Source organism: Coptis chinensis, chromosome 4, assembly GCF_015680905.1.
Source record: "Coptis chinensis isolate HL-2020 chromosome 4, ASM1568090v1, whole genome shotgun sequence".
Lineage (NCBI taxonomy): Eukaryota > Viridiplantae > Streptophyta > Magnoliopsida > Ranunculales > Ranunculaceae > Coptis > Coptis chinensis.
Window position 1 is genome coordinate 17,243,410 of NC_141459.1, and position 26,914 is coordinate 17,270,323.

Genomic DNA, 26,914 nt, shown 5'->3' on the forward strand with positions numbered 1-26,914 from the left:
CGATTAATTGCTATAAGCTTTTAGAGCGACTTGCTCCCGATTAGCGTTTAGACTGCACAGTCTGACGGTCAAGTAACAGAAGTATGACAAAAAACTAATTTTTCAGCATTTCTGGACCAAAATCTAATTCTATAGTAATAGTAAGACCAATGCCTAAAAAAATAGTAAATTTTGGAGTTCTTTTTCATTTTTACCTTTCTAAGAGAAGCCGACGAAATACCTTAATCTAACTTCTTTAAAGAAAACGAGGGCTTCAACAGTAAATTCATCACGTCATTAATTTTTATTTTCCGATTTTGCCCCTTGCCAAACACGAATATTACAGCTCATGCCGTTTTTTGTTTTATTTTTTTATTGTCTTTTTGCAGGGGTAAAATGGTAGTTTTACGTTCATAAATTAATGAAAAATAAAATAAAAATCGGAGATTGTTAACGTGGCGGAGACACGTACAAAGAGGCTAGTCGTGCTTAAAGTCCAAAAGGATCCCAATACGGCAATCGGCACAAAACTATCTTTTTCTTTTTAGCTTTTTCATCTTTAGGAAAATTACCTGAATATCTTTGCACATTTTAACCTTTTCTTCCCCTCCAACTTTACTACCATACAGTTGCATTCTGCGTTCAAACTGTCATTAGTTGATCCCATACTCACTAAAAATTATTCAGCTTCAGCCTTCGTTAGGAATGACTACCAAACCAAATTTTTGTATTTTTAGGATGAGTTAGCTACAATTTTGATTACAGCAATGCTAGCTACCAGAATAGCAGATAATGCAATGACATATCAATTCACTTCGTTGATAAAAATATTGCTAAAAGGAATAGCTGAATCGTTGAACATGCTGACCAACAATCAGATCCTATATGGGTATATTGCATATAGGAGAGCAGCACGAGAAAAGAGACCTAAATTTTGCTTGAGTAGCATATAGTAGTGTGGTAAGACCGTAAGACAACAAACTCTATGCATCAGCAACAGCGAGGCCCTTAACTCCCACCCTTTTTTGCCGTGTAAACAGAGGTTGAGACAAAACTGCAGTATTGTAGACAGATGTTGGTTGCTATAAGGTCTAAGCCAAGAAATATTTCATCACTTTATTGAATACTCAAAACTGTAATTTACAAACTGAAAGTATCACAATCTATCTGGGGTATTATGTCACTAAACAACATGCCAAGCAACCGAGTTTACAAAAATACACTGTTTTCCTTCCCTGAATTTTATCATACAACATAATGAACCAAATTGTAAAAAAATGTTAGATATTCTGTAGTATTCCGTCATCTCTGTAAGTTCCTCAACTGTGATTTGCTTGCTACAAGTGTAGTTGATATTAGAAGAAGAATGACAAAAATGTAGGCCATTATTACATTGGATTCCCTGGCAAGAGAGCACTGGCTGACAGTCACTGCTTTGTTCCTCCCAAAGGTAGCAACAACAAACCCAGGATCGTCCCTTGCACCCCACGTCATGGATGGAACAGTAACTTCCCGAGTTCCATCTTTGTGTGTGTGATCACAAAATCCATTGCTGTGTGCACTAAATATTATCCTGAAAGTAAGAATGAAAAAGGAAATCAACACTAAGTATGATGATAGGATGCGAGCCACCAGTGGAGGGAGATTGACACTCGATAAGAAAACAGACAACTAGCCCATGTTAGAATATAACTATGTTACATGGACACACCATATTTCAAAAATAATCTGTGTCGGATACATATCCACGTGTCCGTATCAGATACACACGGACACATATTGTGTGTGATATACCTTAGTTTTTTATATTTCGCCATGTCAGACACTCCGTATCCGTGTCAATGTAACTTCGGAATATATATATTCAACTCATTACCTTGGTTTGAGAGCTTGAAATATGTATTCAGTTGCATTTGGCGGGAGTGTCTGCAACAAGTCATATGGCCCAGGACTACCAAGTTCTCTGGAAGGAAATAAGGGAAAACAATGATTAAAAGATGCAATTATATGGAAGGACTAGAAGTAATATGTGAGCATGGAAAAGAAAATTTTATACCTTAAGCATTCAAAAGAATGACCTAGAATAAACATACCTACCGATTATGAAGCAATTTCAAACTCTCGTCTGGACCAGAAGAGATATGATCTTTGAGAGTATTGTACCCTTTGCAATTATTATTCGGTGAACGGTGCAATGGGAAATGGAGTAAGAGTACAGGACCAGAACCGGATGGCATGTCAGTCACTCTCCACCCAAAATGACCAACACTTTGACTTGGCTCATTTTCTCTTTCTACCAAATCCTTGCTAAAAGTTTGCAAATCTGAATTTTCCCTCTCTATAACTTTTTCAATGCTAAAGCGTAGGTCATTGTTTCCACAAAGCATAGCCACGGCATTGAGTGAAACAAAACTAACATTGCTCATTTCAAATGCCCCACAACCTGAAGAGTCTAACCCTGGCATATTGCTAGCTATCCACCTAACAGATTTCAAATCTAATTTACTGCACTCTCCAATATCCCTGTCACCTAAGATAATATGAAGCGGAAGACCAAGAAAAGGGCCTAGCATCCTCTGAAATTGCTGAAGCACAGATAACCATCTACTTTTTGTCAGCTCTGACCCTCTTGCAGAAACATCCCCCAAAACTATAAGCATATCAGGCTGTAGTCTATCAAAGGATTTCTGGATCAAAATAAGTCAAAGATTCATTCTTCAGGACATGAAGACACAAAAATTAATGTCCAAAGCAATATGCATATATTTATTGATTGGTACATACGAAATAAAAAGGCATATATATATGTCAAAACGAAACAATCTAACTCAATGTAACTGATAAAGGGAGAATATTGGAGCAATAGTACTATTAAATTGATTTCTTTGTTTAACCAGTGGATCAGAATTAGTTCTATTGAATCAATTCCGTCTTCTCGTTTCTTCGGCAACTTCTTTATCCCCATCTCGATCTCTTGATCACTCCCCTAAAGCTACTATCACCCACACTAATGCATCAAAAGTGATTGACTACAACGACATTGCTATAAATGTGCTCTCTCACAAACCCTCTTCACTATGTATCTACAATTCCTTCCAACAATATGCTTCAATAACAATGCAATTCAAATTAACTAGTACAAGAAAGAAAGAAAGAAATAAGATTATAAATGAAGACATACCTTTAAGAATTTAGCCATATAAGAGTCCCTAAAATACATATTCATATAACCAGCTTCAGATCCCATCAACAATAAATTAGCAACCATCATCACTCTAAGTTCCTCTTTATCAACTTCAACACCATCTCTAGGAACAATTTCACATGATGGGATTGAAACCCTCTCTTCAAAAATCGCTAAACCAATTACAAAAACTAATGGAAATAACCATTTTAAAGCAATCATTTTTATTCAAGGCTTTGAATTCTGTTAATAATAATGTGGATTTAGAAAATGAGGAAGAGAGAGAAACTCCATTAGAAGTCAGAGCAGTTAAATTTTGGTTAATGTTTTTCGCCATTGTCACAATCTTTGTTTTGCAGAATTGGAAATTTTAATTTACTGTTTTAATGTTTGTTATTTTGATGAACGATAAGGCCATTTTTGTACTTTGATTCAATATATAGCACGGAATGTCATAATAATGTCACGGGATATTTCACCTGTCCCCATCGTGGACCAGATTATTATCAGAACAATTTGCAGTGTTAGAGCATCTTTCTAGGCGGTGGTGGTAGTATTTTGTTGAAATTTGAAGGCGAAATTTGGAGAAATTAGACGCAAATTTTAACCAACTCTAAGTGATCGCAAATATCTACCGCAAATTTGATTGTAGGGTCTACCACGCGCCATAACTTCGTGCAAGGTTGAAAAAAGTGGGAAAAAAAATCCACGCGACATTCCCAATGTAGCGCCCAAATTGAAAAAGTCAAAAAAAAAAAAACTCACGCGACATTAGGAGTGGCGTGCGACAGTATTACTGGCACGGTATGCTGGTCAAAGTCAAAAAAAAATTTGGGACAACATTTGAAATGGCGCACGACATTACCACTGTTGTTCTGCATCCGCATCCGAAATCCCAAATTTGCGAACAAGAATGCGGCTAGATAGGTGATACAACTGAATTTGCTTCCACCTAAACTTGGATTTCCACAAAATTCTGAATTTTGGAAACAAATTTGAAGAATTTGAAAGGTGATACTACCACCTAAAAATACTCTTAAGTAACCTAATAGCCGACTGATTTTTTGCTCCCAGTGTTCTTGCCTCCAAAACATCCGAGTGAATTACTAGCTACACACGTATCACACTCCACAAAATAAGGGAAGTTACAGCCTTGTACAAAATTCTCAAAAGTTTGATTTTACATGTTTGTCTCTCTACCTAAACAGTAAAAAACAAAATACGAAATAATGACTCGTGTATTCATTTTTTGTGGGTTCGATCTCTTATCTTCTTCCCGCAAATAAATGGCACAGGGTTTAATTGATCGTACACAATCTTCGATAATGAAAGATGCATTGTTACTTGGTCAAGCAATTAAGGAGCAACCAAACAATCTTTTGAAAAGTGACGCTATTGTTTACTAAAAATATTATAGGAAATTTGCAACAAAGTACGCTCGTTGTTTGACTAAAAATATATTTGGACTAAAAGAGTTTCCACATGGTCATTCAAATGGTAAGTTTGAACTTCGACGAAGTTTGGGTATATGCCTGTTTCACCTCAATAATACCTGCTGGAATTGCTACAAACAAGAGAAATTATTTACATCTATCAATACATTTATAATGCCTAAGGAGTATTTTTTATGAGAGAGAGGTGTTAGTTTTTGGATAGAAAGGAAATATGCCTCGGGAATAAGATGAAGACTAGCGTTCAACTTTTTTTCTTTTTGTTCCAAGATCTAAGAGCATCTCTAGGTGGTGGTAGTATTTCCTTCTATTTGAAGGTAAAATTTAGAGAAATTGGTCACAAATTTTGACCAACTCTAAGTGGTCGCAAATATTATTTGCAAATTTGAAATAGGACTACCTCGCGCGGCATTACAACTATCGCCGCAAATTGGAAAAAAAAAAAATCACACGACATTCACTGTCGCACCAAATTGAAAAAAGTTAAAAAAAAAAAAAAAAAAATATTAGCAATAGTGGCGACGATTACCAGCGCGTGTCTTTGGTCAAAAAAAAAAAAAATGGGGGCGACATTTGCAATGGCACACGACATTACCACTGTCGCTCCGCATCCACATTCGAAATCCCAAATTTGCGAACAAAAATGCAGCTAGACAGGTGATGCGATCGATTTTGCTTTCACCTAGAGTTGGATTTCCGCAAAATTCTGAGTTTTGGAAGCAAATTTGAACATTTTGGGAAGTAATACTACTACCTAGAGATGCTCTAATGTGTTTTCCGTATCTGCCGGCTTTTTTTAGAGGGACAAATCAGTAAAATTGACTTTTTAGAGAATCTTTTACCAGCTGTAACTTCCCATATTTTGTGGAACTAGTGATACGTGTGTGGCTAGTAATTGGCTTGGAGGGCTTGGAGGCAAGAATGCTGGGAGCAAAAAATCCCTACTAGCCTCACTGCCTGCCCATTAGGCTTTTGTCAAAGAAACTATACGGACCATTCGACGCACAACAACTAGCAAGGAGGTTAATTAACTTGCTTTATGAATTTTGAAGGTATCCTTATTAGTGAGTGTTTGGATCTCATTTTTTAAAAAAATCAGTTTTTTTTCAAAAAATATTTTTCTGAAAAAATATTTATTCTAAATAAATAAATATGTTTGGTTGAATTTTTTTCTTAAAAGCTATTTTATCAAACTAGCAAATTTCGTAATATTTTTCAAAATATTTTAATATATCTCGACATTTTTTTACTAATGGGCAATCTGATGAGAAAGTGAGAAGAAAAAACTATTTTTTAACATGAAAAACAAATTTTGCTATTTATCATAAAACATGTTTTTTGGACCAATAAATATTTTTTGGATGAAAAACTAATTTCTATAAAAATATAGACCAATTTTTTCAAAACACGTTTTTTCACTAATAAATGGTTATTGACAATAAATAAATAAGATCCAAACACCCCTTTTTTAGGCTCTGAGTCTGCTTATTAATATACAAACGCCTTTCCCACCTACTATTACAACAGCTTACTTGTTCTATTTAAACTTCAAAGTTCAAACACTTCAAGTGGACATTCCAACAAAGCAATTACTAAATACCTTTATTCTCATTTCAAAAGTCAAAATATTGTATAAGTCCATACGGGCTGAAGATCAGATTAAATGTGATTCATGGTGTGGTTGGAAAATGGTCATTAGAATAGCTTTTACAGATATAACAGGATAGGAGAAACACCATCCAACACACACTGTATTGTTCATAGGTTACCATATATTTGATCCGGAAGTACGGTGTAAGATGTCAACATACACAAAATAAGCAAATTCAGAGAAAAATAACATATACAGTTTAGCTAAAGAATTTTTTTTTATCAATGCCAAACTTTTATTTTATGTCTATAATAAAGATACTAAACATTTAATATGTAAACACTTTACAGTACTTAGGCTAGGAATTGTTCATACACACTATAACAAATCCTGTACTTTGTCCAGTTGTTATCTAAATTTTACATGTATGTTCCATACATCTTGACTGATGTAAAATTATGGTGATTAAATCACAGAGCAATATTTTCTTTACTCTCCAACTATTCTTGAACCGTTTAGTTGAAATTTATTATGCACTCACAGATTGCTCAAAGGAGAAATCAGAATCATAATCTGATTCACAAATCCTTATCTCTTCAACCTCTCTTACAACTTGTTCCATATCGGGACGCTTCTCTGGTGACTTGTCACAACAGCGTAGCGCAACTTGTAGTAAACGTAGCATTCCATCACCAGCATTCCTCTGTCTTGATATCTCTAAGTCGAAAATCTCTGCTGTCCATTCTTCTCTAACTGCTTTGTGTATCCAACTACCTAGGTCCACACCATTGATGCCTTGAGGAGCAGAGTAAGTCGAGATTTTTCCTGTTAGGAGTTCAAGGAGAAGGGAACCATAGCACCATATATCAGCTTTCTTTGAGATCCTTTTACGGGTTTGATATTCAGGGCATTTATATGAAGACATTCTCTGTGCTGATATAGGTAGAGCAATCAATGAAGCCAGTCCATAATCAGAAACAATAGCCATTTCATTCGCATCGAGAAGAACGTTTGAAGATTTCAGGTTCCCATGGGGGATGGCGTTCTGTACCTTACTATTGAGATGCAGATACTCCATGGCTCGAGCTACAGTTTGAGCAACTGATAACCTTGAATTCCATTTGAAAGGAATCCTGTTTATCCCTCTCCCTCCTGCCATCATTAACCATCAAGGATTTCATGTGTTAAATCATCCTTACAGGAATTCCGTTAAGTAAATGTGATCCAGATACTAAGAAAGAAGCTTTTAGTCATGTGAACACATAAAGGAGTGGGGACTGACTTGTTTTCTCTTCTTCTCAAAGTTCTGAACAGTTCGATCATAGCAGTTAGTTACCTAAGAGTTCACTTATTTGTTTATCTAATTAATGGAAGTGGTTTTGAAAGCTCTATTATAAACAAACAATTCCTCGCTTGTCTTCATTTATACTTGTCTGCATTTTGTAGAAGGAAAATAGATTTAAAACTAATAAGTTCATAAAAACTTTGAGAGCATGCATCTCTAATGTAACAACTAAACTCACCAAAAAGACGGTTGAAAAGGTTTCCGTTTGCCAAGAATTTGTGTATCATCAACTTCTCCTCTTTTGAAAAGTGATAAGCAAGAGGAGGCAACAAATTAGGGTGTTTCAGATCAGCAATCAGCCTCATCTGCTTGGCAAATTCATCGTCAGTTAAAGGCCTCAGGTCCCTTAGTCGTTTAACTACAACCTCTGGACCATTTTCCAGTTTAGCCTTATATACATTTCCGAAATTTCCTTTACCCAAACCCTCAGCAGAAGCTTTCAGAAGATCTTGAAGTTCAAAGTGTTCTACTCCATCCAAAAAGGTGAGTTTTCTTCCATCTCCCCTGGCAGCAGGTCTGCTTGCTCCATGACCTATCTTGTCATTCCTTTTCTCATTCTCTTGTTCTTCCAACTTAATTTCTTTTGTTTCAGTCTTGTTCTTTTTCGCCTTTTTGTAGTAAACGTAGAACAGAAGCACTACAATGACTAGTCCAATGATATCTAATACCACAAAAATTGAAATCAGAGAAGCTCCAGCGATGGTTTTATTCTTGTTATTATTAGCTGTAGCGGGCTCACTATAAGCACTGCCACAGGTTTTCAACGTGGGCAAGCCACATAAACCCGGATTGCCAGCAAACGAAGACGAGTTACAGGATTGTAGAAAGCTCGTTCTTGGAATCTTGCCAGACAGATTGTTGTCAGAGACGTTGAACTCTGCTAAACTCTGCTGATTAAATTCAGGTATAGGACCTGTTAAAATGTTACGTTGAAGCTGTAATGACTCCAACACATCTAGACCAAGTAATGAGTTTGAGACAGGCCCATCAAACAAATTATCAGAGAGATCAAGACTTCTTAATTTTGTATTGAATGTGAAATCCATCAGATTTCCAGAGATCATATTGTTCTTGAAGCTTAAGCTAGACAACTCTGTGAGGTCAACTAATGCATGGACATTTACCTCGCCAGTAAGACCCATGTTTTCTAATAATATCCCTGTAACTCGACCATTTAAACATTGAATTCCATACCACCTGCTAGGTGGTTTGTTCAAAAAATAGCATGGAAGACCAGTCCAATTCCTGACAAGAAAATAGTGTTTAAAATCAGCATTTAAAGCAAGAAGAGCGTCTCCCTCCGCGCTCTGGTATACTGCTGGAGGACCATCTTGAGTGATCACGAAGCTAGGAAGTACAAGAAAAATATAGCAAGAAGACTTGTTAAGGGTGGGATTAGCTTTTGGAGAGAAACCATCGTTCAAGGTAAGTGAAATTCTAGTAAAGTTTTCCTTTATGAGAGTTGTGCAAGGAGTACTCTCTTGCACTTCAATTGCACTTTGATGAAACATTGGATATTCTAATGTGGTGCTGTCACAGATAATATTTATTTCTGTTGGGGACAAAAACAATGAGTTTGTAAACTGTTCTGTTGGAGTTTTCTTTTGAGAATCCGAGGAATTTTTGACATGAGTTCACCTTGGCTACATTCATAATGAACTGTAGCTAGCTTAGGAATACATGTGTGCTTTAAACCAAGGATATTTGCTATATTATCACGTACATTTCTAAAATGTGACTATATGTTTCTTTTGATGCGAAACCAAACACATTAAAAAATCTATGCCAACTTCACTGGAAAATTGAACTTAGTGTTGCAGACATGGCCGTGTTAAAAACAGCTGCACGTACAGTATCCTCACATAGATAAATTTTCATTTTCTTATGCATTCAACTTGTTTGCAAGAGAGGAAGATGTGAAACTTGTAACTTAAAATCTGTACATAATAAGAAAGCATGCAACTTAATTTTGTTAAAACGGATGTCTTATTATCTTCCCTCTGTCCATTATATATTCAACAACCTAAATCACATTCTTCACACACACGTACATTGTCTCCGATCTGTCTCAGCTCAGTCTCACTCTTTTGATCTTTCCATGGCTAAATGGCTTTCAAAGATTTATGCAGGGTCATGGGAGCTATTACTGTTGGGGTTTACACCAATACCAATCGGTTCCCCCACTACACAGATAATTTGTATATGAACTCAATTCAACTCCGGATAAAATCTAAATATCAACTACAACCTATACTAACATGCCCAACTCGCTAAACAACTATCAACAACAAATAATAATGTAAAGCAGTAAAAGGCAAACCACAACACAAAGATTTACCGTGGTTCGGCCAATGATGTCTACTTCCACAAGAGCCAGTTCTTAATAAAGTGGGAAGGAAGATTACAATCTCTCCTTACAGTCTCTCACCTTACTAGATCACTCTTATCTCTTTACAGGGTTGTTTCTCTGTAAATGTTCTCTCTCTTTTGTTTTAGTCTGGATTCCAATCCTTCTGACTTGTTTGGTTTTGTTTTTCCAAAACCTTGATTTTTGGTTTTATCTCCAAAAACCAAATTTCGCGAGTACTGTAGTGAAGCCCACGGGCCAAAGACTTGGCCTGCGGCGCCCCCTATGTGGCGGTCGCTAAGACAAGACATGGACAGATCGAAGCTGGTCGCGCTTTGGCCTTGGGCTCTATATCTTGGAACTTCGAACGGTCGCCCCTATGGCCTGGGCGGGTCGCCCTATTCTCTTGGAACTCGGCGAGCGAAGTCGCTATCTGGCGCGCTGGCCTTCCTTCGACATGTTCGATGTCGAATTCGCCCGTTTCTCTCCAGCTCTGTTTTCTCTCCTCATGTGAGGGATAACTCCAACAATCTCCCCCTCCCGAACAGTGAGGGGCTTCCTCCATGTAATTTCCAAATCAACAGGAGGAGTGTGCTACCAATCCGCATAGCACAACAAACATCAAACTTACCTTTTCGGTAAGACTTTGGTCATCATATCCGACCCGTTCTTGTCGGTATGGATCTTCTCGATACACAAATGCTTGTCTTCGAAACTTCTCTAATCCAATGATAACGACGTGTATGTGCTTGGATCTAGAATGAAAACTTCGGTTCTTGCTCAAGTGGATGGCGCCTTATCACATAGAACTACAAACCGCAACTTTTTAGCCCTATTTCGTCGAAGAACCTCTTCATCCATAGCAACTCTTTGCAACACTTTCGATGGGAATAATATACTTTCGAAATACGTAGTGGAGAGGGCAACACACTTTTGCAACTTAGATTGTCAAGAAACCGCTCCCCGCAAAAGTAACCCGGATAACCGGGGGTGGACTTCATCGAAGTCAACATCACCGCCATGTCTGCGATCGGTGTAGCCTTCAAGTAAGGGCTTACTTCCACCAAAACACAAACCACGATCACGGAAGTGCCTTTGAGATATCTCAATATCCACTTAACACCTTCCCAATGCTCTTTACCCGGTTTGATGAAATCGCTTACAACCCCAACGGCGAAAGCAATATCCGGTCTAGTACACACCATGGCATACATCAAAGCGCCCCATGCGGATGCATAAGGAATCTTTTCCATCCGACTCTGCTCATGCTCACCCTTAGGACACATCTCTTTGGTCATGCGGGCGCCGCCAAAGCGGACAACCGACCGGGCAGCTTTGATCCATGTTGAATCTCTTCAACACCTTCCGATGTAGCTTTCTTGAGAGAGCCACAACTTCCCACTCTTTTCTCATCACGGTGATCCGCGATCCCAAGTATCGCTTTGCTTGACCCAAATCCTTCATCTCAAAGGACTTACTCAAGTCTTTCTTCAAATTGGATATCTTGTTGATGTTTGGGCCAACTATCAACATATCATCCACATCCAAATAATAGCCTGATGAAATCCCCATCCGGAAATCTCTCGAACAAACACACAATGATCGGAGCGGACTTCTTGTATCCTTGCTTCGCCATAAAGGAATCAAACTTTATGTACCAATGTCTCCGGTGCTTGCTTCAACCCATACAAGCTCTTTATCGGCTTGCATACTAGGTGCTCCTTGCCTTTGACCTCAAACCCCTCGGGTGGTCCATGTAGACATCTTCTTCAAGGTCTCCATGAAGAAAAGTCGTCTTAACATCTAGTCGCTCAACCTCTAGGTTCATACTTTGCGGTCATACCCAATACCACCCGGATAGAAGTCATCTTTACTACAGAGAGAAAAATCTCATCAAAGTCAATCCCTTTTCTTTGACCAGAATCCGCTTCCACAACAAAGGCGAGCTTTATGCCTTGGGTGAGGATTGTTCTCCTCATGCTTGACTTTGTATATCCACTTATTCTTGAGAACTTTTCTCCCCGCATGGGTTTCTCAACTAACTTCATAAGTGTGATTCTTATGCAAAGAATCCATCTCGTCATACATGGCCTTCAACCACTTTTCTTTGTGCGTACCTTCAAGTGCCTCTTGATAGTACATAGGTTCTCCACCATCCGATAGTAGCGCGCACGCATGTGGTGGATACCGGTTGAAGCTAGTCTCCCTCAATGTCGGACCTCCTTGCCTCATCTAATGGGTGCCTCGGGAGGTTGCACTTCTACTTGCTCTGGTGGTGGTTCATGCATCTCATCTGCATCTTCTATACCAATAGGTTCTATCCCATCATGAGCAATAGGATTCTCATCATGAGCTTCAAACTCATGGTTCTCTGCATTCTCAATGCCTTCTGCACGTTCCACAGTAGGAACTTCTGGTTCTGAATCAACAAGATCATTAGTGAAAGCCTGTAACTTCTCACCCTCCTCAAAGTCTGCTATGGTTTGGTCTTCTAAGAACACAACATCTCGACTTCGGATTACCTTCTTGTTAATCGGATCATAGAGTTTGTAACCAAACTTTTCATCTCCATAACCTTAAAAATGCACTTTGCTTGGCTTTGTCATCAAGCTTGGATCTCTCATCCTTCGGAATATGCACAAATGCCCCCGCACCCCAAATACCCTCAAGTATCCATAATCAACATCTCTGCGACCATACTCTCTCCGGATAATCACTATTCGAGGCTTTGCGGCGACGGGTTGATCACATGCACGCGGTATGCGCATTGCTTCTACCCGGTAGCTTCTAGGTAGCTTAGAGTGAGATAGCATGCATCTCATCCTCTCTACAATGGTGCGGTTCATTCTCTCTGCTATTCCATTCATTTGCGGTGTCTTGGGAACGGTGCGCTCATGACGAATCCCATGACTCGGCAATACTCTTCAAATGGCCCAATGTACTCACCCCATTATCGGCGAATACATTTCAACAACTTCCCGGTCTCTCTTTCCACCATCTTTGTGGAATTTCTCAAACACGCCAAATACTTCATCCTTGGTCTTGGACTATAGGCCCATATCTTTCTTGGACGATCATCAATGAATGTCAAAAGTACGAAAGCTCCCCGGTGGGACTTCACTCTCATAGGACCACATAAGTGCATTGTGCACTAGCTCAAGGGCGATTGTCCTTTCTCGTGAGACGGGGAATCTTTGGAAAGACACCCTATGTTGCTTTCCTACCAAACAAATGAGTACATGTATTTAAATGTGTACCTTTAATGTCCGGCATGACCTTTTGCTTAGCAAGAACTTCCATCCCTTTTATGCCCATGTGACCGCGGTCTCTTGTGCCCGATTGGATGAAGCTTCTTCTTCGCGCGTTAAACTTCGCTTTACACAAACTAGCCCGTGTTTTGTAAAGAGAGCAAGTTTTCTTTCCTCACGCTGCTTCTGATGGAACCTCTGCTTTCGGTTTCCATACCCCGTTACCAAACGAGTTTACAAAGCCATCGTCATCTAATTTCCCAGCCGAAATTAGGCTTAACCGTATGTCAGGGACATGTCTTACATCCTTGAGTGTCAAGGTGTAGCCGACATTGGTTTCTACATGAACATCTCCAATGCCTATAATCTTCGAGGCGCCATCATATTACCCATCCTCACTTCACCATATTCACCACACGGTTGTAGGTAGTGAAGAATCCCCGCAATCGCGATGTGGCGTGATAGGATGCTCCCCGTATCTATCACCCACTCGTATCCTCGACATGAGGTACTAAGGCGGACACACCACAATCGACCACAATTCCCCACTAGGTCGCCGACTAGTGTGGTAGTATCTCCTGCCTGTGTTTCCGTTCCTCTGCACCATATCTTCATGTACCACGTTATTCTTCTCATCCCTCTTCGATTGTTACGCGACTCATATCCGAAGTGGCCTTTTGTGGCACAATAGTAACATTGCCTCTCTCGCGCTTAGGAGTTCTAGCTTCACCCCTAGATTTATACGCCATCACCTCTAGAACGAGATGGTTTTACTCCCGACCTCTCCCCGTTTCTCGTGAAAAGATCTCTCGAGTGAGAAGAGCCGCTTCTTGCACTCCTTCTAGTCTCCTCATTCAACAAAGGCGTGGTAGCCATCTCCATGGTAACAATTCCATCCTTGGTCGCTCCATGTAGAAAACCGCTAATGTCTCCCACTTTCGGGTAGAGAGCCTAATAGAAACAAAGCCTCAACCGTCTCCCAAATTGATCTTCATCAAATGCATCGATTGATGATATTACGTACTTCATTAAGATGCTCGGACATTGAAGAACCTTCTTGGTACTTCCGTTCCGCGCAAACTTCTTAACGACTAGCACTTTGTTTCCACCCGACTTCCTCTCATAAAGGTCTTGAGTTTCTTCCATAGGCCAAGGTTGTAGTCTCTTAGGCCACATGGTGAAAGACACAATCGTCAATCCAATCGCCTAATGTATCCAATCGCTTTTACGTCAAGCTTTTTCCACTCCGGCCTCATCGATCTTTTACGGTTTTACTCCCTCATTCTCAATGGGAAGTGCCAAGTCCTTGCGGTATAGCAAGTCTTCCATCTTGGCTTTCGGATGGTGTAGTTCTTCCTATTCGGACTCATCATACGAGTGTTCACGGAATGGTCCATCTCTACAAGTTATTTAACCTCAAATCTTCTCTCAGGAATTTCGTCAAACACCTTCTGACCAAGATTCGGATAACACCCTAGGCTATTCTAACCAAGGCTCTGATACCACTTGTTGGGGTTATTTACACCAATACCAATCGGTTCCCCCACTACACAGATAACTTGTATATGAACTCAATTCAACTCCGGATAAAATCTAAATATCAACTACAACCTATACTAACATGCCCAACTCGCTAAACAACTATCAACAACAAATAATAATGTAAAGCAGTAAAAGGCAAACCACAACACAAAGATTTACCGTGGTTCGGCCAATGATGCCTACTTCCACAAGAGCCAGTTCTTAATAAAGTGGGAAGGAAGATTACAATCTCTCCTTACAGTCTCTCACCTTACTAGATCACTCTTATCTCTTTACAGGGTTGTTTCTCTGTAAAGGTTCTCTCTCTTTTGTTTTAGTCTGGATTCCAATCCTTCTGACTTGTTTGGTTTTGTTTTTCAAAACCTTGATTTTTAGTTTTATCTCCAAAACCAAATTTACGCAAAATCTTGTAGTGAAGCCCACGGGCCAAAGACTGGCGCCGGCGGCCTTATGGAGCGCTGGTCGCTTAAGACATCGACATCGGCGGTCGGTCGCTTTCAGCGGGGCGCCTCTATGTATCTTGGAACTTCGAGCGGTCGCCCCTCTATGATGGCGGGTCGCCTATTCTCTTGGAACTCGGCGCGCGAGTCGCGCTTCTATCCGAAGCGACATGTTCGATGTTCGATGTCGACCCGTTTCTCTCGGCTCGTTTCTCTCCTCATGTGAGGGATAACTCCAACAATTACAGCATCCCCCAACAAGCTACCAATTAGGCCAGGGCACAACCTTAGGGCCCGGCTCTACGGTGAAGGGGGAGGTACCGGAGTTTGCTGGAACGCTTTATTCCAACTGAAATCTTGCAGAAAAGAGATTGTTCTTTTCTTCATTGATGGTGAGACTGATCTAGGTGCTGAATGGATATGTTGCCGAGCAATTCACATCATTACTCGTGATTGCTGGCCTAGTATGCTTACTTCATTGGTTTTACGTCCCAAGAAGGTGGTATACTTGAAGGTTACTGGGACGCAACATTGGCTTCTCCTGCAGAACCAGTTCAGTCTCCTCTTATGTCACCTCCTGCTGCAGTTTAGTTAGTCACAGTGTCTACTCATTCTAGCTTACTTAATTATAAGTGATGAGTGCAGTTGGAATGATGTTACCATAAGCCTAAGCGCTTTAAAATCTGTATTTATTTGTTATATTTCTTGGTCTACGTTTGAAATCAACATGCATATACGCAGAAGATCTGGCTTGAGCAAAATCAACTAGTGTATTCAAGGGTAAATTCCCATGCCTCAGGGTAGACGAGTATTTGTTTTGTGTGCATACAACGTGCAGCGTAGGCCGCAACAGATACTCCAGATTATACTTGAAGTCATTTCATTGGCCTATTTATTTGGAAATGGTGCAAACGATATGAAAATGATTGTTCAGTTTATAGTTATTCTCCAGCCAATAACGCCGAATTGGAACTCAATCATATATCACACAAAATATATGGTGCATATGGACATATGGTGATTCGACACTGAATTATATTACTACTAGTTTACACCCAACAGTGCTGCATAATGGGCGGTGTCATGCTGTTGCCTCTTGTGAGGGATTAGTGCCGGGGTTTGTCCAGGGCAGGCGTGGATGCCTAGCCTCAGTTTGAGCATGGTTTCAAGTTTCAACAACCAATACATACAATCAAAATAACCCTAAATCCTATCAATAGTATACTTACTTGTACAAAATTAATTGCTAGACCTGCATTTTAAAAAGTGACTCCATTAAGTTGGTACAACCAGGATGCGTCTGCCGGGAGTCGAACCCGGGTCTATTGCTTGGAAGGCAATTATCCTAACCGTTGGACTACAGACGCTATGTGTTCATACTGGTTAATTGATAAAGAACACCCAAAAGTAGATTTGTTTTTTTTCTTTTTTTTCAAAAGTAGATCCCTTGGTTAATTGATTACTTCGCATATTCAAGAGGTAGTTACTGCTGTTCTCTTGCATATTCATGTGGAAAGGGGGTGTTAGTGATGGATTGATAGTTTTGTCCATTCAGAAATAGGTATTCTCTTGTCCATTACGAATTACGATTCTTTTTTGTTGACGAATGAACTCTTGAAAAGGAATAACCGTTCATTGTGAATTGAACCTTCATACTAGTCTTTACCCCAAAAAAAAATAATAAATAAAATTAAAGTCCTAATTAAGTCCAAATGAAAATGGAAACAAATTAGTTAAATACTAGATTTTGGACCCGGACATACGTCCGGGATCTATTAAATATTTTGTGGGCTGAAAATGCTTTACAAAATGTCTCACACACATTTTCGAATCAGAATATATTTTTATTGAAAATAAATCGAAATACATTAATGACCAACGATTATGGTGCATAAGTATTTGGAAACTAATTAAGAGATCAAATTGAGATAGCCTCATCACTTTGTGGTGTGGATATTAATCCGTAATTTTCAGATGGAATTATCTTAAACTCGATCTATCTTGTATAATAATTTTATTATATTTATGGTCGTTTAGCGGCAAATTTTCGAATCAGAATATATTTTTATTAAAAATAAACCGAAATACGTTAATGAGCAGCGATTATGATGCATAAGTACTTGGAAACCAATGGATCAAATTGAGATAGCCTATTCACTTTGTGGTTTAGGATATTAATCTATAATTTTCAAATAGAATTATATTAAACTCGATCTAGCTTGTATAATAGTTTTCTTAGATTTATGGTGATTTAGTCAGAAATTTTTTTAATCGAGAATATATTTTTATTGAAAATAAAACGAAATACGTTAATGAACAGCAATTATGGTGCATAAGTACTTGGAAACTAAGGGATCAAATTAAGATATTCTATTCACTTTGTGGTTTAGAATATTAATCTGTAATTTTCAAATGAAATTATTTTAAACTCGATCTAGCTTGTATAATAGTTTTATTAGATTTATGGTGATTTAGCGGTAAATCATCACCGTTAAAACTACGTACTAATGTGTACAAATCACTAAAACAGATTGATTGTTTCCATATCCTCAAATAATACACTACTCCCACTTGAAAAGATTTATCATATGATCGTGTCCTACGAACGGGTGCCGTTATATTAAATTATTCTAAAAATATTAGCAACTATGCATAGTTATGAGATATGAAAATTATATTAATTACTCATTTAAATTTCTTGCACCACTCTCTATAAAATGAAGCACCAAATCTTGATAAAACTAATCGACTTTTTTTTTTTATTGTTAGGTTTAATAATTGAAGTTATGCCCAATCTTGCGTGAAGATAATATTGAAGATACTTGAATAGCAAGGTATTCCCAATCACAATAAAAAGAATTATAATAAACAATACTTAAAATGCAAAACTATATTTGTCGAGACATTTATCCCCCCTACATAAAATACAAATATGTTTTAGGGTTATTAGTTCAATGCATTTGCACCAAGTTTATGATTTTCCATTAATTATTCTTTGTGGTTAGTTTAATATAGTATGTTGCATCCCGTTTCTAATTTCTCATTAATTATTCTTTGAAGTTAGTACAATGCAGTTGCATCAAGTTTTCGATTTTCCGTTAATTATTATTTGAGGTTAGTACAGTGCAATTACATCCACTTTATGATTTCCCGTTAGTTATTAATTAAAGTTAATTCAAGACGCATGTCTGATTGCATCCAGTTTTTGATGTTTAGTTAATTAGTCTTTGAGATTAGTTCATTGTATTTGCATCCAGGTTCCAATCTCCCGTTAATTACTCTTTGAAGTTAGTTCAATATATTTGCATCCAGTTTCTGATTTCTCATTAATTATTTTTCTAGGTTAGTTCGATAGTTTACAATTTCTATACAGTTTGCATACATGTAAGAGTCTATTTTTATAAACTCACTTTCGCTTTTGGGTTCATAATTACTTGTAATTACTCATATGAGAAGGCTAAAAAGTGGATATTTATGCCTTGAGGTCAATCGATCGATGCAGTTACATCCGACTTCCGATTTCTAGTTAACCATTTTTTATGTTATTTCAATGCATTTGCATCCAATTTTTGATTTCCGTTAGTTAATCTCGATTTTAGTTTAATGCAGTTGCATCCAGGTTTTAGTTTTCCATTAATTATTCTTTGAGGTTAGTTCAATGCAGTTGCATATAATTTTTAGATTTTATGTTAATTGTCATTTGAGGTTAGTTCAATGCATTTGCATCAAGTTTCGATTTCCGGTTAATTATTTTTTTTGTTAGTTCAATGCAGTTACATCAAATTTATAATTTTCCGTTAATTATTCATTTAGGTTAGTTCAGTGTAGTTTCATCCATTTTTTAATGTTTCATTAATTAGTCTTTGAGATTAGTTCATTGCATTTGGATCCAGTTTCCGATTTCCTTGTAATAACTCTTTAAAAGGTTAGTTCAATACATCTGCATCTAGTTTCTGATTATTTATGCTTTGAGGTTAGTTCGATATAATTATATCCAGTTTTTTATTTTCCGTTAACTATTCTTTGAGGTTATTTCAATGCATTTGCATTTAGTTTTCAATTTCCCACCAATTATTTTATGAGGTTAGTTCAATGCAGTTACATTCGGTTTTTGATTTTATGTTAATTATTTTTTGAGTTAAGTTCAATGCATTCGCATTCAGTTTCCGGTTTCCCATTAATTATTATTTGAGGTTTGTTTGATGTATTTGCAATTTTGCATACCATTTCCGATTTTCCAATAAATATTTTTCAAGGATTTGCATTCAATTTCTAATTATCCGTTAGTTACTCTCTGTCATTAGTTTAATGCAATTTGCATAAAGGTTATGATTTCCCATTAATTACTCCTTGAGCTCAGTTATGTATTTGAATCCAGTTTCCAATTTCCTTATAATTATCCAATGTGGTGTGTAATACCAACTTCTACTGATCCATCTGTAGTGTCATTGAAAACATGACATAAAAAGTAAATTATACTTAATTTACTATGTGGGATCATCGAAGATTATCTATTTTCGATTTCTCGTTAATTATTCTTTTTAAATTATGCATGACTCACTATGTGGAATCTTCAAAGATTATTATCTAACGGGTGTTGTTATATTAATTATTCTAAAAAATATTTGCAAATATGCATAACTATTATATATTAATATTATATTGATCACTCAATCAAATTTCTTATAACGTGAAAACCTCACTCTCCATTAAAAAAAATAACTCACCTTTGATAAAATTCTTCAACTTCATTTTTTTGTTTAATAATAGAAGTTTGATTGAATTTTTGTGAGATTGCCTAATAAGGCGAAGTTCATATATATTGAAGCTACTTGAATAGCAAAGAGTTCCCAATCATACGGAAAGAGATAAGATAAATATCATTTTAAATGCAAAACTATACTTATCGAGACATTCCCACAACATATAACCCAACTATGTTTTGAGGTTAGTTTAATGCATTTGTATTTAGTTTCGATTTTTTAAGTATTTATATTTTGAGGTTAGTTCAATGCGGTTGCATCCAATTTCCAATTCCCATTATTTATTTTTTGAGATCAGTTTAATGCAGTTGCATCCAGTTTACGATTGATCGTTAATTATTCTTTTTCGTTAGTTCAATACATTTGCATCAAATTCCCAATTTTCTATTAATTGTTTTTAGGTCGGTTCAATGCATTTGCATCCAGGTTTCGATTTCCGTTAATTATTCTCAGGAGATTAGTTTGATGTATTTGCATCAAGTTTTCGATTTCTCGTGTTTATTATCTGATAAAGTTGCATTTGCATCTAGTTTCGATTTCCGTTAATTATTGTTTGAGGTTAGTTCAATGAGTTTGCATCTAGTTTCCGATTTCCCGTTAATTATTTCTTGAGGTTTTGCATCCAGTATATTTTTTGAGATTAGTTCAATGCAGTTACATCCGGTTTTCGATTTTCCGTTAATTATTTTTTAAGATTAGTTCCACGCATTTGCATTATGTTTTCAATTTATAATTAATTTTTCTTTGAGGTTAGCTCAATACAGTTGCATCCAGTTTTCGATTTCCCATTAATTTAATCTTTGAGGGTTAGCTCAATGCATTTGCATCCAGTTTCTGATTTTTCGACAATTATTTTTTTATGTTAGTTTGATGTATTTGTATCCAAGTTTTGATTTTCTGTTAATTATTCTTTGAGATTAGTTTAATGCAGTTGTATCCATATTCTGATTTTATATTAATTACTTTTTAAGATTAGTTTAATGCTTGCATTTGCATCCAGTTTCCGATTTCCCGTTAAATATTATTTGAGGTTAGTTCGATGCATTTGCATCCAGTTTTCCGTTCCTCATTAATTGTTTTTTGTCGTTAATTTCATTAAATATTATATATATTTTAAAATATTTGTCATTATTGCTTTGCCGTTATTATTATTTTTTTCATTTTCTATTATATCTTTTGTATAATTATTTTTAACTATATTTTGAAGTCATGTTAAGGATATATTCGAAATAAGTCGGTGTTTTATCATAGATACTAAAATTGTATGATTTGTAATATGAAATTAGTTTATACAAATCACCTATTTTTTAGTATTTTTTTTTTATTTGATCAAATATAAATTAGTTTTTACTAATCACCTATTTTTTAGCAATTTTTTTTTATTTGATCAAATATATAAGAATTGGAACACTAAAACTCTCCAAATATAAGAATTAGAAATACACTCAAACTCTCCAAATCACCTATTTTTTTAGTAATTTTTTTTAGTATTTCTACAAATCACCTATTTTTTTAGTAATATTTTTTTATTTGATCAAATATATAAGAATTGGAAATACACTCAAACTCTCCAAATATAAGAATTAGAAATATACTCAAACTCTTCAAATATCTTTCATATTAGAGTGCCACATAAGATAGAAAAAAAAAGCTAACTCTCATATTAGAGTGCCACATAGGAGAGAGAAAATCCTTCTTTAAAGGTCTCTCCTTTAGTATATAGATAGTAGATACGCCATCAAACACACCCAAAGTTGAATAAACAAACATACATATATGTGTACAAATTAAGATTTAATTAATTTCGACTCATATATAGTTAGTCTCACTTCTATATGTAGTTCAAACTAATCATTTTAAATTAAAGGTGACAATGGTTGTCAAAAAAATTTGTATATTAAAAACCAAAAATTATATTTCAAGATTCTTTCGAAATCACAAACTATGAACCTAAGACAACATGAGTTTGACAACCAGTAGTCCAATACTACGTTTCTATTTGTTTCCATAAAAAACAGTAGTTATTTATAGTATAAAAGTTTTATCACTCACATGAATTCGGGCCAAATTGTATATTTCAACCATGAAACATGCACAGATTGTAGTATTAGTAGGGAGGGGTTCATGGGACATAAAAATAAGGGTTAACTATCTCTCTAGATGGGAAATTAGGGTTTTCTCCCTAAACACACGGTCAATTTGAATTGACCGTTAACTTTCAAGTCAAACAACTGAAAATAACATAAATGTTCTCATTGTTTTCAAAAAATGTGTAGTAGGGGGGGGGGCTAATTTCCCATCTAATTGGAGAATCTTAATTGGGTCATTTAGTGGGGATAATACTAGTTAACCCTAAAAATAATACTTAAAATCGCTTAAGTTGTGGGCTTTAGATCTTTAGGAATCTAACGGTCACAAATTGAAATGAAATCAAATGGATTTGTGGGGTTGAACCGGTTCTTTGGATTAAAAGTTTCATCCTCTTTCTCAATCTAAACCGGTTTGCAGTAACAAGTTTCAGCATGTTATTCGTGAATATGAATACTACTCAACTCTCTCCTTTTTTTCTGAATTATTCAAATCCAAATGACATATTAATTAGTTTATCACTTATATAAAATATAATTTTGCACGATCTCAAAATTTATTTTTTCAATTATATTGTACTTTGCCCTATTGTGTTTGTGCGTATTCGATTTGCCGTGAGGAATAATGAGAAATTGAGTAAGCTTTTTGGTGCTGCGACGATTGCCAATGGAGGGGGTTTTGCTGCTAAACAATACTGAAAAAGGAATGGGTGGTGAATTTGGTTCAGCTTCTAAAGAGTTCGATGCTAGGGGTGTTATTTCTTTGTTTTGTTGATTTTAGTTTGAGTAATTCTTTGAGATGTTAGAACAATTAATGAATGGAAAACAACTTGCATCTCATGCATATTAATGAAAGTTTTGTACCTGGTGTTGTTTCTGAATTTGTGTTGAACCAATTCAATTTGAATTGTTTTGGAAAAGTATATTATGGGGCAAATTTGAAATAATTTGACCAATACGCCTTTTTGTTTTACTGGTGATGTGAGCATGATTAAGACGATGAGAGCTTCTCAAAGAGACGTGAGGCAGGGACCACAGGATGAAAACGATGAGAGTTTCTCAACTTCTCTTTCTCTTGTATTCCCCACAATTCAACCAAAAACCGGTTCAACCCCACAACCCATTCGATTTAATTTATTTTTGTGACCGTTAGATCTCTAAAAATCTAAAGGCATACAACTTGAGTGATTTTATGTGTTATTTTTATAGAACGGCGGTATTGACATCCCATCCCATAAAATGGGACTAGCACCTTTTTATGGCATAAAAATCTAAAGGCATACATCCCGTAAAATGGGACTAGCACCCTTTTGAATGATTTATAGGGTGCCCCAGCCCTTTTTATATGTCTCTTAACCCCTTCCTAGAAAAAAAAAAAGAACCCCTCCTACGGTAAATTCAACTTTACAATAATCCTCCTCCGAGGTGATTTGTAAGACCCAGCTCTTGTCCCGACAAATATTGAAATCCTTTTAGTGTACAGGGTGTACTTCTGAATTTTGTTGTCTGTACATGACTACATGCTTCACAGTTGAAATATGGTCTTTGGGTCAAAATATATGGCCATATGTGGAAGGTGGAGATAAATGTTTTAGGTGGTTTTGTAGGCCATTTTTCAATCAATATGAAGGAAGATTATGGTAGATTAGTGTCATTTGCAGATGCTAAATTAAATTATCAACCCACTTAGGTACTATACCACTATCAATTCAATTTTCTTCCATTGTCTAATTAAATATAGACTTTCACATCATGAGGCAAATCAACAAAAAAGAAATTAACATTAGTATATTTTGGCACACTCCACCATTTGGGGTGTTCTTACCTTAAATTGCCTACATTTCACACCAAACAACAGGTGAATATTATCATACCACTAGCTCAGTTGGTTTGGATTAAAATTTAAACCATACACTAGGAGGTGTTCAATCCGAGTCTTTTTGGATACCAGAGGCATATGGGGAATGCTGGTGTGGCAAGACGGGCATGGGTGCTACCTTCAAAACTGAAAAAGAAAAGAGTTCATCTACCACGAGGATATCCCTATAGGGACGCCAGCCGAGACCGTTGGATCCGAGATCTAACGGTCTGAAAATCAAAAACAAATCCATATTCTCTCTCTTCCTTTTTGTTTTTGATTTTCGGACCGTTGGATCCGAAACACTCATCCCTATAGGGATATCCTCGTGGTAGCCCAAATCAAAAGAAAATTGGTCAACACAAACTCTATGGAATATAGACTTGTTTGTTTCCTTTTTAATCTCCCGATAGATGAGTGTACATGTTTTACTGCATTGTATACTTTGTAAAGGTTATTTTTGGTTAACCTTATATATGTAGGTGACCTACGGAGAGAAAGGTGTTTGTGGGATTGAATTGACCGAGTTCATTTAGATGAACTGCCTACGTATCAAGTTCTCTCTGTTGGGGGAAGACTTGAATCAGGTCAAATGTAGGTCAAACGTAGAAAGGTGACCGCGCGCGCCTCCTCCTCTCTCGCGTCAGGTCAAGTTCTGGACTTGATGACATTTAATGAACCATGAAACTAGGCGTCCTGCAGTGGAGTAATGGCAAGCGTAGCTGAAGCTCTGGTCTTGATAATGCCAGCTGCAACATACATTACTAGCCGTTGGGGTGCTGGCTAGAGTTAGCGTTCTAGAAGTTTGACGTTCTCGACGCGGGCGCTCTGGGAGAAGGACGTTTGGGGTGTTGATGAGGTCGCTTAATCTGTATGAATTGGTCATCAGCGACCTGGACGTGTGGATGAGTGTGATCGTCCTAGTGTGCTGGACACGTGACTAATATTCAATGGAAGTGTATATTACTCCCTCACATAGCCCCCTCTCAGCAGGTTGTTAAGTACTAGATAGCGATCTGGTAAGAGATTTAAGTTGGCACGTGGGACGGTTGATTTGAAAGGTCACAAGCTAACCGCCTCGTTTTATGGAGCGACGTGGCACGTTAGGGTTGAATACATGATTGTGTTTCTTTGGGAAACGGACCGGTGGCTTGCAATATATGCCTGGAGAACTGAGGAGTTTCTCATTGCATCCTTTGAGTTCAAGAGGCTAAGGTTAGTTTCTGCCATTTTCCTTTGCGCTTTTCTTTCTTTTGATTCTTGTTTTCCGTTAGGTTCGTTAGGTTTAGCTGTAGTTACTTGTTGTCGTGAACTTGTATTAGAAGAGGAAGTATGTCTGATTCAGATGATACTCGATTTGATGAGATTCGAGAGGTTTCATTGAGTGAGGAAGTTGAAGATGTTGGTTCTGACTCTGTGGTCGCTGTGGCGAGCAGTTCTGGTAATAGGTTTTCGTCATCCTCTAGTGGTTTACCGCCTAGGATAGTAGATAAGCGTGTTGCTAAAGCTTTTGTAGGGTTAAGGGAAGCTTATGATATACATGTAAGCGACCTGGATATACACGAACTTGGGGAAGATGCAAACGTGTTTAGCAATGGTTACATACCGCTAGGTTTTGGGGTAGTTGTCTGTGAGGGGCAGTTACAAGCTGGTATGAGGATACCGTTCTTGAAACTTACTTGTAGTTTTTTGAACTTTTGTAAGAAAGCGTCATGCCAGTTCGTTGGCAATACCTGGTGGTTGCTTAGAGTTTTCGATCTGTTGAATGATAGCGAGAGTATTGTATTGAGGTTGCTGATATTCTTGAACACTTCGTTGTGAAGCGATCTCGTGCTAATCATTTCAATTCGCAGACGCTAACGGGGAAGTCGAGCGTTCTAGATGGTGTGAGCAATAAGCCTTGGGAGAGAAAGTCGTTGTTGTTAATTGGAAATTACTGTGCTAGTGGGTTTGCAGTTCATACTAGGATTTGCAATTTTGCTGGTATGTTTTTGTGTCCTTTGTTGTATATTGAGCAATATTTGTTTGTTTTGAACTGACTTTGGAACTGGTTGTTTTGCAGAGGCCGCTATTACAAGTCGTACTAACTGGGGAGTGATCGAGAGGTTCGCTAAGCTTAGTCGAGCTAAGAAGCAAAAGAAACTACCTGAGGTAGCAACTTTCTTTGTGGAAAGGGAGGTCGTGGGATAAGGCTAAAGCAGAAGAGTCAAAAGAAAAGGGCTCGTGGTCAGGTCGATAGTGCGTCGTCTAGCGAGTTTGTCATAGAGAGGGAAGATAGTGACATTGTAACTAGGGAGGCTAGGAACAAGAGCCAGAGTGGGTCGGTGAGGCTTGTAGGTGGTGGTGGGACCTCTGGGGGTGATGGTGGTGTGACCAACCGTTTTGGTGGGAAGGGCCACCATGCTGGTTCTGATCCTACTCCTAGGGAACAACCTAGGAGGCGTATTCCTGTTCTGGTGGATGTAGAGGAGCTTAGTGTTCCAGTTCGTGAACCTAGAAGCTTGTTAAAGAGAAAAGCTGGTGTTGAGGACGATAGGGCGGCCAAGGCGGCTTGTCTGGAGGGCATAATGAGGGGGTTTGAGTCATTGCTCTGTTGATAGACTGACTGGGCGAACTGAGGGTGGTTCGAGTTCCCGGGGGAGGTCGTTCCAGAGGGTCGACTTGAGAGATGTGGATCTGAATTCCCTCGAAAAGGAGAAAAGTAGTTATGATGTTGTTGTTCTTCCCCCTGCTGGTAGAGGCAAAGAAAAAGGTTCGAGTAAGGGAGGTGCCAAGACTGGTTCTTGCAAGGGAAATGGTTAAGTTGTGCCCTTGAGAAGGGGGTTTCCTATGTCAATCCTGACACTGGTGAGACTCAATACGTGTTGAGCTCTGACTATAGCTTCCAATCGGCTCCTATAGCAAGCTGCTTGTTGGATAGCATTGCTTTCGATGGAGATCGGCAGAACCTGGACGCCATGGGAGACCTTGCAGCAAATTTGAGGGCGATGGACCTTAGGTATTGTTTGGTATGTGTTTGTGTGATTTGGCTTTTTGTGGTGTGTAGGTAGAATGATATATTGATGTGTGAGTGTACTAT

General features: G+C 37.6%; 2 protein-coding genes and 1 non-coding gene across 4 annotated transcripts; all 3 read right to left on the reverse strand.

Moving 5' to 3' along the window:
* Positions 1–1,071: 1,071 nt before the first annotated feature.
* Positions 1,072–3,573, reverse strand: LOC147502245 (uncharacterized). Of its 2 annotated transcripts, XM_086607147.1 has the most exons (4): positions 3,161–3,573; positions 2,077–2,666; positions 1,856–1,942; positions 1,072–1,552 (listed from the first exon to the last, which is right to left on the reverse strand). In XM_086607147.1, exons 1-4 carry the CDS (start codon positions 3,383–3,385, stop codon positions 1,282–1,284), a joined length of 1,173 nt encoding a protein of 390 aa, XP_086463273.1. In that variant the 5' UTR covers positions 3,386–3,573; the 3' UTR covers positions 1,072–1,281. The 2 variants fall into 2 exon arrangements, with proteins under 2 accessions (XP_086463273.1, XP_086463274.1); XM_086607148.1 differs by lacking the exon at positions 1,856–1,942.
* A 2,890-nt stretch (positions 3,574–6,463) lies between these two features.
* LOC147502246 (pollen receptor-like kinase 4) lies at positions 6,464–9,110 on the reverse strand. Its single transcript, XM_086607150.1, has 2 exons — positions 7,729–9,110; positions 6,464–7,357 (listed from the first exon to the last, which is right to left on the reverse strand). The coding sequence occupies exons 1-2, from the start codon at positions 9,059–9,061 to the stop codon at positions 6,735–6,737; spliced, it is 1,956 nt and encodes a 651-aa protein (XP_086463276.1). The 5' UTR covers positions 9,062–9,110; the 3' UTR covers positions 6,464–6,734.
* Positions 9,111–16,422: 7,312 nt separating this feature from the next.
* TRNAG-UCC (transfer RNA glycine (anticodon UCC)) lies at positions 16,423–16,494 on the reverse strand. The gene has a single exon. It is a non-coding gene; the product is annotated as a tRNA-Gly (tRNA).
* Between the last annotated feature and the right edge of the window lie 10,420 nt (positions 16,495–26,914).